At 34.0% G+C, this 13234-nt stretch overlaps 2 protein-coding genes across 5 annotated transcripts in view; both read left to right on the top strand.

Moving 5' to 3' along the window:
- The window catches only part of LOC103545303 (ral guanine nucleotide dissociation stimulator-like), a 254438-nt gene that overhangs the window by 155844 nt on the left and 85360 nt on the right, over positions 1 to 13234 (top strand). The window lies entirely within an intron of this gene.
- On the top strand, positions 8889 to 12447 carry LOC139079268 (olfactory receptor 2L5-like). Its single transcript, XM_070593098.1, has one exon. It carries the CDS (start codon positions 9426 to 9428, stop codon positions 10401 to 10403), a length of 978 nt encoding a protein of 325 aa, XP_070449199.1. The 5' UTR covers positions 8889 to 9425; the 3' UTR covers positions 10404 to 12447.

Genomic DNA, 13234 nt, shown 5'->3' with positions numbered 1-13234 from the left:
TTTTACCCTCTGCTTCTAAGAGTTTGACTTTTTTATATTTCACATATAAGTGAGAACATGCAGTATTTTTCTTCCTGTGTCTTCCTTATATCACTTAGTGTAACATCCTTCAGGTTCATCCATGTTGTCACAGTGAGTGACAAGATTTCCTTCTTTTCTAAGGCTGAATAATATTTCATTGTATTTATATTTACCACATTCCCTTTATCCATTCATCCATCCATAACCACTTAGATTGTTTCCATGTCTTGGTTGTTATGAATAATGGTACAATGAACATGGGCAAGCAGATACCTCTTCAAGACAACGACTTCATTACCTTTGGAGATACACACAAAAGTGAAATTTCTGGGTCATATGGTGGGCCTATTTTTAATTTTTTGAGGAGCCTTAACTGATTTTCATAATGACTGTGTCAATTTGCATTCCATCAACAGTGGGAGAGATGTGAATAGATGATATAATTTTTGACATTTTATATGCATGTCAATTAAGCATTTACTAGAACACTAAATTATTAGAAGTTTGACTTGTAGAATAGTAATTGGCTATAACTTGCTTCTCTCCAAATTTAAATTAAGTGGAATTATTTCTTCACAAGGAACAGGATGAAAGTGTCATAATAATGTGAAAAACCGTGATGGTTGCTTGTTGTTGAAAGGTTTACTTCATCCAACTTAACTACATGCTTCTAGAATTGGGGAAATTTGAAAAATATTTAAAAATATGCAAAAATATTAAAAAGACAATTGTTGCTTAAGACCAGTGACCAAATACTTACTAAGCACTTCACACATTTTGAGGGACATTAAGACATATTTCAGACTAAATGGTGAGCCAATGACAATTGCAAGTTAGCATAAGCCTTTTGTTCTTGCATTACAATAAACCATTCAGTCATAAAATTTTCTAAATGTTTCTACTTGAACATTTTTAAGATCTCTTCTTCAATTCCTGTTATCACTGCCTTTCTCTAGGTCCTCCTTCTCTCTTTACTGGAATATTTCCTAGCAAGATTTTCTAACTGAATTAAAATGGAGTTTGGAATTGAATATTATTAGCTAGGGTTCTTAAGTGGAAAAAGAGAAATAAATTCAGTCCAATATAAACTGATAATATAACACTAAAAATGATTGAAAGACTTACAGAATCTTCAGAAATAGAGGTGAATCTTGTCTGAAGACTGCAACCATGAAGAATGTCCAATATGAGCCTGAGGATGAGTCCTGTGACGATACCTCTGTTGCCCCATCTGGGTGCCATTGACAGCCTCAGAAACATGTGACGAGCTCCTCTAGAAACTTCATGAGTTTATTTCTGTTGCATCCATATTCCCTTAGAGGTTGTGCACTTGCCCTGGTTCTTTGAATGACCCACTCCCAAGTTAAATCCTGCAGATAAAGAATCTAATGCATAGTGTGGAAATATGTCTTGGCCATAGCTGTACATCAAGTAAGGAAGCAAGCATTTAGGTTCTATCATAGATATGGAAATGTTTGCTTTGTAAGACATCTCAAACGAGCTCAGATAAAAAATGATGATAAATGATTTCTAGACTTTCTGCTTAACCAGAAGTCCTGTGGCCCTTCATTTATCTATTTACATGAGCCCGTCACAAGTGAGATATAGGGATATGTGAGGAGTTTGTCTTAGTTAAAATGTCTGGGGAAATAAATATGAGAGATTGGAAAAATAGAAAGGATTCGATCTCTACTTCCTGATTAATTCACAAAGACTTCCTATGACTCTATTTGGGTAGATACAGTGAATGGTCACAGAGAGATAGCACCTATCATGAAGTTTGTGACATTCATGTGTGAATATTGGTGCCTCTAAAGACTGGTGATCTAATGTGCCTCAGAGCTGTGTAGAAAGGCCATATCTACATTTCAGTAGTGAATGTAATATGGTGGCAACAATACAGGAAGGTCTCTTACTTCCTTTGGTATCTCAAAGCTCTTGCACCATTCAAATTTTCCAGAATGGTGTCTTCTTGGGGAGGATCCCAATAGCCATTCTCATAAGCTAAGAGAATCTAGAGTTGATTGTGTTATTATGACTGCAGTCCCCCAGCACAAGTCTGTTTTCTCATCTCCCTTTATATCCTGACAGGCTTGAATTTCTTCTAGAATTTCTTAGCTACAATATATATATGATCATGTTAATCTCCTTAGTATAGTAAGTAATTATCTCCTTTAGCTTGTAAACCCCCTCATTTGCAGCATCATACAGTACAATATCCTACCTAAAACTTTATCTTCTCTTCATGCTAAATTGAATGGAGTTCTCTGAAATGTTTTGACAAGTCAGAATTGTATCAGGGATACAACGGCCTGTGTCTTCAATATATTATCCACAATCCTCACAAAAAGTTCTTTGACTGGATAATTCCTATTTCTCACTGATCTCAAGTATCAGATCAGGAGTCATTTACACAAGGAAGCTGTATCCTCCCTCTCTGCTTGCATAGATGCGAATATCCTACAAATAAAACATGTCATCATCATATTGTAATCATCTTTTTCACTGTCATTCCATGGACCATTAACTGTTATTTTTCTTCTTTAAAAAATTTTTAAAATATGATTTACAAGCACTTGGTAGATTTTCACAAATAGGAACCACTGAAACTGGCGTCCTGACTGGGGAGCAGACATGTCCAGAACCTCACCAGCTACCCCTGTGCTCTCTTTCATTATCTATCACTCAAAAAGTAGTCTATTTTACAACTTCTGATTGCATAGATTAATTTTGTCATGTAAATGTTTTATTCATATATCATGTGCCTTTTTGTATCTGTCTTATTTTCCTTCACATTATGTCTGTTAAATTCATTCCAGTCATTTGTACATTTGTAGATCATTAATTCACGTTGCTACTGAATACTCCATTTGGTAACTATCCTCTATTTACTAACTCAGTTTTGTTAACAGACATATGTGAATATTGTAGGATTTAACTATTACAAATGTTGCTGCTATGAATATTTTGTACGTGCCCTTTGGAGACTTTATTAAAAAATTCTGTTGGAAAAGACCTAGGAGTGGAAGTTCTCAGTCATTGGACATGCTTATGTTCACCTTTTTTTTATCAGCTTTATTAAAGTACAATTGGCAAATAAAAATTGTATATATTTATTATGTGCCACATGATTTGGTATACATGAGCCATTAACTGTTAACCGTCAATGGCTTGCTTTTTTCTTTTCCATATGCCCAGATCTTGCTTACTGAGTATTTGTTCTACCTTCAAAATATTTGCACATCAAAGCATGTCTCAGTCATTCTTAGCCCAATGCATTTCCACATAATTACTAGAATTAGTTTATAAAATTTCCACCAAAAAATTGGGATTTTGAATGAGATTGCATACCATTTGGATGATAATTTGTGGAAAGAAAAAATCTTTTCCAAGTTGACTCGTTTTATTAAAAAAGCATATCTCACCGTGTATATGTCAATTTATAAAGGCTTGAAACATCCATATTCTATTAAATTAGTATAGAAATTTTTTTCTTTTATAATTTTGTAGATATTTTCAAACAATTTTATGAAAATATTTGTCATCTGAATCTTGCATTTTTCAGAATGGGGCTTCTTTTTCAAAATAGATAAATGTGATTATTCATGTAAGAGCTGTGTGATTTTATGAATAATTTAACTGGACTGAATACAGAAATTTAAAAAAAAAAAGCTGAGGAGTTTATTTAAGTTTCACATTCTTCTTTCTTCTCTTAAGATAAACCAGATGCCATGGTAAAAGAAAAATATAGAGAAATGTACCAAACAGAAATTCTAGAACTGAAGAACAGAATGACTGAACTGAAAAAAAAATCACTGGAGAGTCTGAACACTAGACTTAATCAAGCAAAAGACAGAATCAGTGAACTCAAGACAGGTCATTTGAAATTACCCAGTCAACAGAACAAAAATAAAAAAGAGTGAAAAAGGGCTACAGAACTTACAGGATTCCACAAGTACACCAATATATGCATTCTGGGAATCCGAGAAGGAACAGATGAAGAGAAAGGGGCAGAAAGCTTGTTTAAAGAAATAATGACAAAAAACTTTCCAAATCTGAGGGAAAAGAACATCCAGATCCATGAAGCCCAAAGAACTCAAAACAGAATGAACATGCAGAAGTCTTCACTGAGACATATTATAATCAAAACTTCAAATATTTAAAAAATATTTTTAAACAATTTTAACCAGGCCAATATTATTCCTTCCCAAGTAAAAGATGTAATTAACTTGGTTACTAGAAATCATGAGAAATATAAGAACAATTAGACTATGTTCTTCAATAGCATTGTTTTATTAAATATTTTGCAAATATAAATATACCAATGAGTATTATTATTATTTTCATTATTAAGTTGAACTGTTTATAGTATTAATGGGTTTTTCCAACAGAATGGAAATAATTGGAAAATATGTAGTAACTAAAATAAATTAAATATACACATATGTGTGATACATTAAGAAGTTTTATGTATACATTTTTATTAAACTAACTAAATTTCATTTAATTTAATAAATTTGTAGGCCAATATAATCAAAACTGGGAAATAATATATGCAGACACATCTTTACTGTGCACTTACTGAACAACAATGTATGAAATATACGATCCATAAAACTTTAGAGATGTAATAATATTGGAAGAATGTGAATAAATATATTTGTTTCTTTCCCCACTGAATTTACCCTTAACACACCTGTGGAAACATCTAAAGAAATTATCAGAACTCCTTCTCCAAACTTGGCTTACAGCCATCCTGGGCAATTAGTGACTTAGCTTACATTTTCCAAGCCTCAGAGAACATACCCAAGTGAATACCAAAAAAACCCAAAACCAAACAAAACAAAATGAGCATTAGACTAAATCTCCAGGTAAAGAAGCCCTAGAATCATTGTTGCTGCTGAGTTTCATTGGAGGTACCTAAAATTTCAAGTATAGCGATGAAAGTTTAATATGTATGTTTGCTTGGAAAATATTCAAGGAAATTTACAGAAAATGACTTTGTTCATTTTATGACAGTTGGACTGCTGCCAGCTAACCAAGCCAGTGAGTTTGTGAAAGTGTGGAGATAATTAAAGGTATTAATCTTAATTGTATGTTTATCTTTATTAGGCACTTAAGAGGAACTCTTCAGCAAGTGCTTAAGAGAGATTTATTCAGAATTAAGTACTTCTGTTTATAATAAGCAATTGATACATTCAGACATCTCATTAACCAGGGAACTCCAAAAAGAAAATTCCACTTGAATATAGTGGGTTTGAATAAGATCTATAAATATTTTCTCCTTAAAAATAAGAAATGGATGGGCTGCTTGAAAACTTGTTCACATTTTTTCAGATGAGTTCTTTATAAATCTAAAATGTGATATTATACAATTCTGAGAACTGATCTATTTGCGAACAATTGATCATGAAATGACAATAAAATATGGTAAAATTGACAGAAAGGCAGATGATGATATTGTCTATGAACTACCGTTCTGGAACTATGGTGAATAATACATGGGCCTAGATGCAACAATACCATATTCTGAAATATAATTGAAAATACTTACGATATTCTATAATACAATATACAATAAAAGTTTATATGAATTTAAGTGATACTTCAAATGTGAGAAGAGTTTATTTGGCCATAACTGGCTCAAGACATTTATAGAAAAAATGAATTTGCAGGATAAAGAATATTCACTGAAGAAGAGAGGATGCATTGTATCCACAGTCTGTGATGTATCCTCTGGAAACAGGGAATACTGAAGCCAAGTCAAAACCGCTTGACAGCAGTGTGGGTAACATGATTTCAATGTTAGCCACTTTGGCAGTGTTGGTTACCATTTGTATTGAAATCACGTAGAATTTAAGGTGGCAGTTTAGAAATGAGTGATGTAATCCATGGAAGAGTTTTAAGTTAAGAAGTAAAAGATCTGAAATGCAGTTTGAGGTTGAGGGAGTGGCTGCACGTTTTCGATGCTGTTCAGAAGGAATTGTAGAGTATGAAATCGACAAGAGAAAGTGGTTTTGGAGCTGATCCATAAATGCGCTCTCTAGATGGGAAGTGAGATGAGGGTCATGGGAAGAGGTTGGGACTAATCACATTGGAGTGTGCTTTGGATGTGCTCAAGTGAAACTTGAAGAATAAACCTAACACTTAATGGTCCATATCCTCAATAAAGATTGTAATGGATAGCCTTTCTTAGTTCCTGTTGTTTTATTATAGTTTTTTCCCCTGAAAGAAGAGTGATTACATGGCACCCATAGTGATCTTAGTGTTGCTTCCTACTTGCTCTTTTACTCTCCACTCTTTTTAAATTTTAATTTTCTGTTGTTGAGTTGTAGGAGTTCTTTACATATTCCCTGTATCAATCCCTTATCAGATGTATATTTTGCAAATATTTTTCCATCTGTGGGTTGCTCATTCGCTCTGCTGATAAAATTCTTAGATGCACAGGAATTTTCTATTTTGATGAAGTCCAGTTCATCTATATTTTTATTGTTTTACATGTTTTGGCATCATAGTCAATAAAGCACAGGTAAATCCAATATCATGAAATGTTTCCTCTGTTTTCTTCTAAGAGTTCATACTTTTAGCTCTATATTTAGCTCTTCTGTTCCTTTAATTTTTGTGTATAGTGTATATTAATAGTACAATTTTGTTATTTGTATCTAGATATCCAGTTTTCTCACCACTATTTGTTGAAAAGTTGTCTCCATTGAATGGTTTTGAGATCCTTGTCAAAAATTTGACATTTGACCACACATGTGAGGATTTTTTTCTGGTATCTCTATTTTATGGTTTATGCTTGTCTTTATGCCAATACAACACTTTTTTTTATTATAATAGCTTTTTAGTGTTTTGAATGAAAAAAAATGAGTTCTCCAATTCATTTTTATGGTTATCTTGGCTATTCAGAGCACCTTGAGATTTCACATGAATTTTAGGATGCATTTTTCCATTTCTGTAAATAATCTCATTGGGATTATGACAGGCATTTCACTGAATCTGAAGTTACTTATAGTAGCATTGACATCTTAATAATATTAAGTTCTGCAATCCATGGATACAGGATGCATTTCTATTTATTTGTCTCTTCTCCAATTTCTTTCAGGATCTTTTATGATTTTCAGTGCACATATTTTTTGCTTTCATTGTTAAGTTTATTTCTAAGTATTTTATTCTTTTTGATGATATTATAAATGCAATTGTTTTCTTATATTCTTCTTAGGATTGTATGTTATTAGTGTATGGAAATACAACTGATTTTGCATCTTGCAACTTTGCTGAACTTGTTAGTTCTAACAGATTTTTATTTGTGGACAGTTTAGAATGGAAACCTTCCTGCTCTGCATGCCACCCACTTCCACCTCTTTTTCCATTTCCCATCCTTTCAACATAGTTATATACCGCTTTGGGTCTGGGGGGCAAAGTTGACAACATTGTTTCATCTTCCAGTACACATTGCTAAAATATGAAAGTATAAACTACAATAAAATCTAATGATAACTTAGTTACTATTTCTTTGTATAGTTCTTTTCATTATTATGACTATTTACTCTGTCAAGGCACTTTTCAGGTCATAAATTTATCAGCAATGTTGACAATTTTCAGACAGTATTTTCAAGAAGACATTTAGAATTTTCAAGAAGTATCTTTCAATAAAATATTTCTCATTTACTTTTCTGTGTTCTGTTCATGATGTTTGAATATGGTGGATCATATATATCAATTCTGAAAAATGTTGTTTTGATAATATTAACTCCAGTATTATTTTGCTAATTGCATTTCTAGGAATAACAAGCATACACTGGTTTCCCTGTATTAACTCTCTAATTATCCTAACTTTTCAAAATGGCAATATTTTTATTTTGTTGTTGCTGTTTTCTTTTAATTCTGGTAGGTTTTTTCACTTTGTCTTTGAAATTTTCACTTAATCATTTGATCAATTATTATGTATTTTTTAATTTGCAAACCTTTCTTATTATCTGACACTTTTAAATTAATCTAATAATATATCATGGAATAATAATGTTTCATACTTCTTTAAAGATATGAATCCTGATTTTTAAAAATGTGTTGTCTTTCTGCATTTTCCCAATCACGTGTAACACACTTTATATTTGTGTGGGGTGTGTGTGAATACATGTGTGTGTTTGTGTGTGTATGTGTGCACATTTGTGCATCTTCCTCTTTCATGTTGGGAACTTCCTTAACGTCTGGGAACATTGGGCTCTAACATAATATTTAAGACTAAAACATCACACACTGTGTGGAGCTTGTTCACTTCCTATGTCTCTGGAGGAGAATCCTCCTCCTACCTCCGTGAAGACTGTCAAGGTGCCAAGTCCTTTTTCTCCATTTAAGTAACTGAGCATTTCTCTATCCAAATTCTTTCTTTCAAAGAATCCTGAACTGTTTCATTTCTCACTGTGCCTTTCGCTCACCTGCTGTCTTTTAATTTATAACACATCCAGTTGTTTATCATCATCATAATTGGATTTTAAAAGAGAGAAATGGTAAGTATATATGCTTAAATTCACACACTTATCTAGAACTGGAGATAATTTTAAATACAAAAAAAGGGAAAAATGAATAAGACAAAGTGTCGCAAATCAATGTATAATGTTATATACATGTTAGAGAAGCAGAGAGATGGAAAACATGCTCCAGGGGAGATCTTGAGCAGAGTCATGACAGCCACAATGAGCATGTGTATAGACGTTTGAGTAGAGGGTCTTCTTTAACTGCAGCATTCAGAACCTGAGTGACGAGGCAGAAGAGAATGACTTTGCATAAGTGGAACTTGACAATAACGATTTATGCTATATTTCAGAACAGATGAACCAAGTGATAATACCTGACTTCAGGAAAACTTGACTTGACATTATTGTGAAAAGAAGATTTAAGAAAGATATAAAGCTTCTCAAACAAGAGCTGATAGACTACTTCAATTTTAGATGTAAGTTTTAGGGAAAAATGTGAAAGAAAAAACATCCCTTAAGGGTCATAAACATTTATTGATACTAGAACTCTATAATACATGGGTTTACATACATTTTCTATGCATGAATTTTGAATACAACAACTGATTTTAATGATATCTGAGTTTGTGTAGGGCAGTAAAACATATTTGTCCTAAGGAGGTCAAAATATAAATCTTGTTTTAAAATATTTTAATAGTTTCTTAGAAGACATTTTGGCCACAAATATTCGCATTTTCACGTTTTAATCTCTGGATCAGAAAATAAAGTTTATTTCTCCCAAAATAGATAAGTTCAGTTCTTCATTTAAGACCTACAAAATTTTAAATAATACACAGTCTAAAATATTAAGTTACAAAGAGCTTATAGTTTTATACTCAAATCACTTACTCTTGTGTCTATCTCTAGGAAAAATCATATTAATGCTCCATGGAAAATTATAATCTAACATCAACTGATTTTATTTTATGGGGGTTGTTTCCACTGTCAAAAATTGGCCTGTTCTTCTTCATTCTCGTTGTTCTCATTTTCCTAACGGCTCTGTTTAGCAACCTGTCCATGATTCTCCTCATCTTCCTGGACACCCAGCTCCACACGCCCATGTATTTTTTACTTAGTCAGCTCTCCATCATTGACCTGAATCACATCTCCACCATTGTCCCCAAAATGATTTCTAATTTTCTCTTTGGAAACAAATCTATCTCCTTCATTGGATGTGGGGTTCAGAGCTTATTTTTCTTGACTTTAGCAGGTGCGGAAGCACTGCTCTTGACGTCTATGGTGTATGATCGTTATATAGCTGTTTGCTTTCCTCTCCACTATCCCATTCGTATGAGCAAAAGAATGTGTGTGCTGATGATAATAGGATCTTGGATAATGGGCTCTGTCAACTCTTGTGCCCACACCACATATGCCTTCCATATCCCTTACTGTCGATCCAGGGCCGTCAACCATTTCTTGTGCAAGGTCGCGGCCATGTTGACTCTGGCCTGCATGGATACCTGGGTCTATGAGTACACAGTGTTTGTGAGCACCACCCTCTTCCTCGTTTTTCCTTTCATTGGCATTGCATATCCTTATGGCGGAGTTCTCCTTGCTGTCCACTGCATGCACTCAGCAGAAGGGAGGAAGAAGGCCGATTCCACCTGCAGCACCCACTTGACTGTGGTGACTTTCTATTATGCTCCACTTGTTTACACTTATCTATACCCAAGATCCCTAAGATCTCCAACAAAGGACAAGGTTCTGGCTGTCTTCTACACCATCCTGACCCCAATGCTCAACCCCATCATCTACAGCCTGAGAGACAGTGAGGTGCTGGGGGCCCTCAGAAGAGTGATTCAGAGAATCTGCACTGTGAAAATACAGACAGAGCTTTTTGCACGTGTAGCCAGGACTTGGATATAAGTTCATTCATCAGCATACAGGATTAAAAATATTATTTTATGTTTAGGGTGCAAGGACCACAATTAATCTAGAGAAGAAGATTATAAATTAGGTCTGGACAAAATTGTCTTGTAAATATACATGCATGTGAGTATATATACATATATAAAATTCTAAGCCTTATCTTTTTTCTTCATGATGCTTTTTCCCATCAATTTCAAATTAATTTCCAAATTAATTTATTTTTGCTGATATGATGTTGATAATTATTGTTTGCCATGCAGCAACGAAAGTAGAAACTAACTGAAGTTGTCAATCAGCATACCAGTTCTACTATTTTCAAAAATATCTAAAACAAAAATAAATGTTTCCTGAATGTCAAGATCTAGTTGAAAGTCAGAAGACTTCTTGTTATTCTCATAGTAAACCTGTAATTTACCATACCAGTTAGTCTTTCTTTTAATTTAAAGAAACTTATCCTTATAGGTATTTAGCTGAGACTTCAAGACTTCATCAGGGGTTCAAAATTCCTTATACTACTCTGAGTGGAATATGACAAGTTTATGTCTCTAACAGGGTGATGAATGCTAAGGAAATGATTTAATTTCAGGTATACCTCAGGATCAACAATAAAAACGTGGAGGTGCTAACAGAGGTCAAGGAAATTGTGCAGTTAATTATAAGATGAGTGGGTCAAAGGTTTAGTCAAATTAGTGTGAATTAATTAGTCAAGGACATTCCCACACCCATCCCTGGTTTTCTACATATGCTGTTTGCATCCTAAGTAATGTTAAGAAACAAATTCAGCTGAGTAAATTTTAAAGGTTATATTGGTTTTACTGAATGAATCAGGCAGCATCCCATCGACTAAACAGAAAGGAGCTCTGAAGAGCTTTACACAATGAAACACTCTTATAGGCAGAAGGAGGCGGGGCAAGAAAGTTACTCTTGCAAAGAGCTGATTGTTTCAGGCAAGGTCACCTTCTCTTGGGGGATGGCAGGGATCCATTAGGTGGGTTATCTCACTGGTGCTGACGGGGTAATTCCAGATTGACTGGTTTGAGACTCCAACCCTGGGGAAGGTTGAAATTGTAATTAAGTTTGATATCAAGTCTCAGTTTTGTGATTTGGGCTTGGCGCAAACGACTCCATTCTGAACCTGTTGCCTCTTTTTTAACAGTAGCCACTGCTACTCGTAGCATTAGATAATGTCTCTCAGATGAGATTTTATTCCCCATTACTGCATCTCATAGTTCTACTGAAATATGTTGAGAGAAGCCAACATCTATGGATCAGTTTTACTCATTGATATTATGGCTCAGTCACTATCACAAATAGATCCCACCATTACATCCAATAAAAATCCATCAGCTCAAGGAAACTCCCTGGGTGAAATGCCCATCAGTGATGAGTGCAGGAATGCTCTTTACCCTCTCAGATATGGCAGGAGGGGAAGGGTCATACTCCACAGAATTTGAAGGGCACAGCACAAAATGGAAATATGAGGCTTCTTGTTCAAAAAGCAGGAAACACTACCACTACTAGTGCTAAATTATAAAGTTTCTTCCTTCAAAATTAATTTATTAGCTCTAAAATGAAATACAAATTACAAGCAATATTTTTGTATTATAATTTTATATATAATCAATAGATATACTTTATTATGTAATATCAATATTGGTCATAAGATTTTTCTGGAACTATTTTCTCCAAATTTATTTTCATAAAAATTTATAGTTTTAGGAACTTCATTTGCTGTCAATATGATTGAAAATATTGTCAGTCACTGGTGGCAAATGCTAAGTTGCAATTAAGTTTTGGTGATTTTTAATTTTGAGAAGAATCTGCTTAAGTTATCGGAGATATTAGGAGTGTTTGTGGGTTGTGAAAATTTGGACTGAATTTATGATAACTTATATAAAAATATAAATTACAGTAAAGATAGAGCTAATGATTCTCAAGGAGAATTTTTTATAAGAAATAATTTCTCATGAATAAATTTCAACCTATCCATATAAGTCAATTTCATGTAAATCTGAATTTAATTTTAAATATAAATCTAATAAATGGCATTTTAACAATTTCTCTCAAATTTCTGGTAACTTGTGGACTTTGTATAAGAAAGCAAAAGTGGCTTCATGTTTCAAATGCTTATTTATTCATTTTATCATTATATTTTCAATTACAGACTACATCAATGCTATTTTTATCCTTTTTGTTAATAATTGGTTTCTGAAACTTCATATGAAAAGAACTTTCTATTCCATGAATAATCTTTCATATTAAATTTTAGATCTTTAAATTATCTTTAAATTTTCTTTCTATTTCTCATCCTGTGGATATTTGTTTTGCAATGTTGCAGCAGCTTTGAAAACCATAGATTCTGGATTCTGATGATTTCTAATAGCTCCCTTATATGCTTTAGTGCAATGACCATGCGTACACTTTCATTTAAAATAATTTACTGACAAAGTTTACTTCCTAAGCTCCTAGCATTTCCTGTCCTGACCCTCAGGTGAGATAGTTAATAATTTTTTAAATGACACAGGGATGGGCTCTGGGACTGAAGGCTAAGTCAGCCCCTGCCCCCATCATAGGCCATTGCTCCTGCCAGGCAGAGATCCTCCTCTTTAGTGGGCAGTAGCCACCTCCACCATTGTTGCTGCTCCTGCAGCTGCTGCTGTCATCACTGCCACCAGTTGAGTTCCAGGTCCCAACCCAGCCACTCCCTCTGGGTCCTGTGGTGCTTTGAACAGTTGTGTGTGTGCACACATGGGGAGGCCAGGCCAATTGTTCTTTGTGCATGCTGCCTGAGCCCACTTGTGCAGGTATTGTGGCTGGACCAAAGCCAC

Source organism: Equus przewalskii, chromosome 25 (genome assembly GCF_037783145.1).
Source record: "Equus przewalskii isolate Varuska chromosome 25, EquPr2, whole genome shotgun sequence".
In the NCBI taxonomy this organism is placed as follows: Eukaryota; Metazoa; Chordata; class Mammalia; order Perissodactyla; family Equidae; genus Equus; species Equus przewalskii.
Note: the sequence above shows the minus strand (reverse complement) of the source record. Positions and strands in the feature narration are given on the sequence as shown.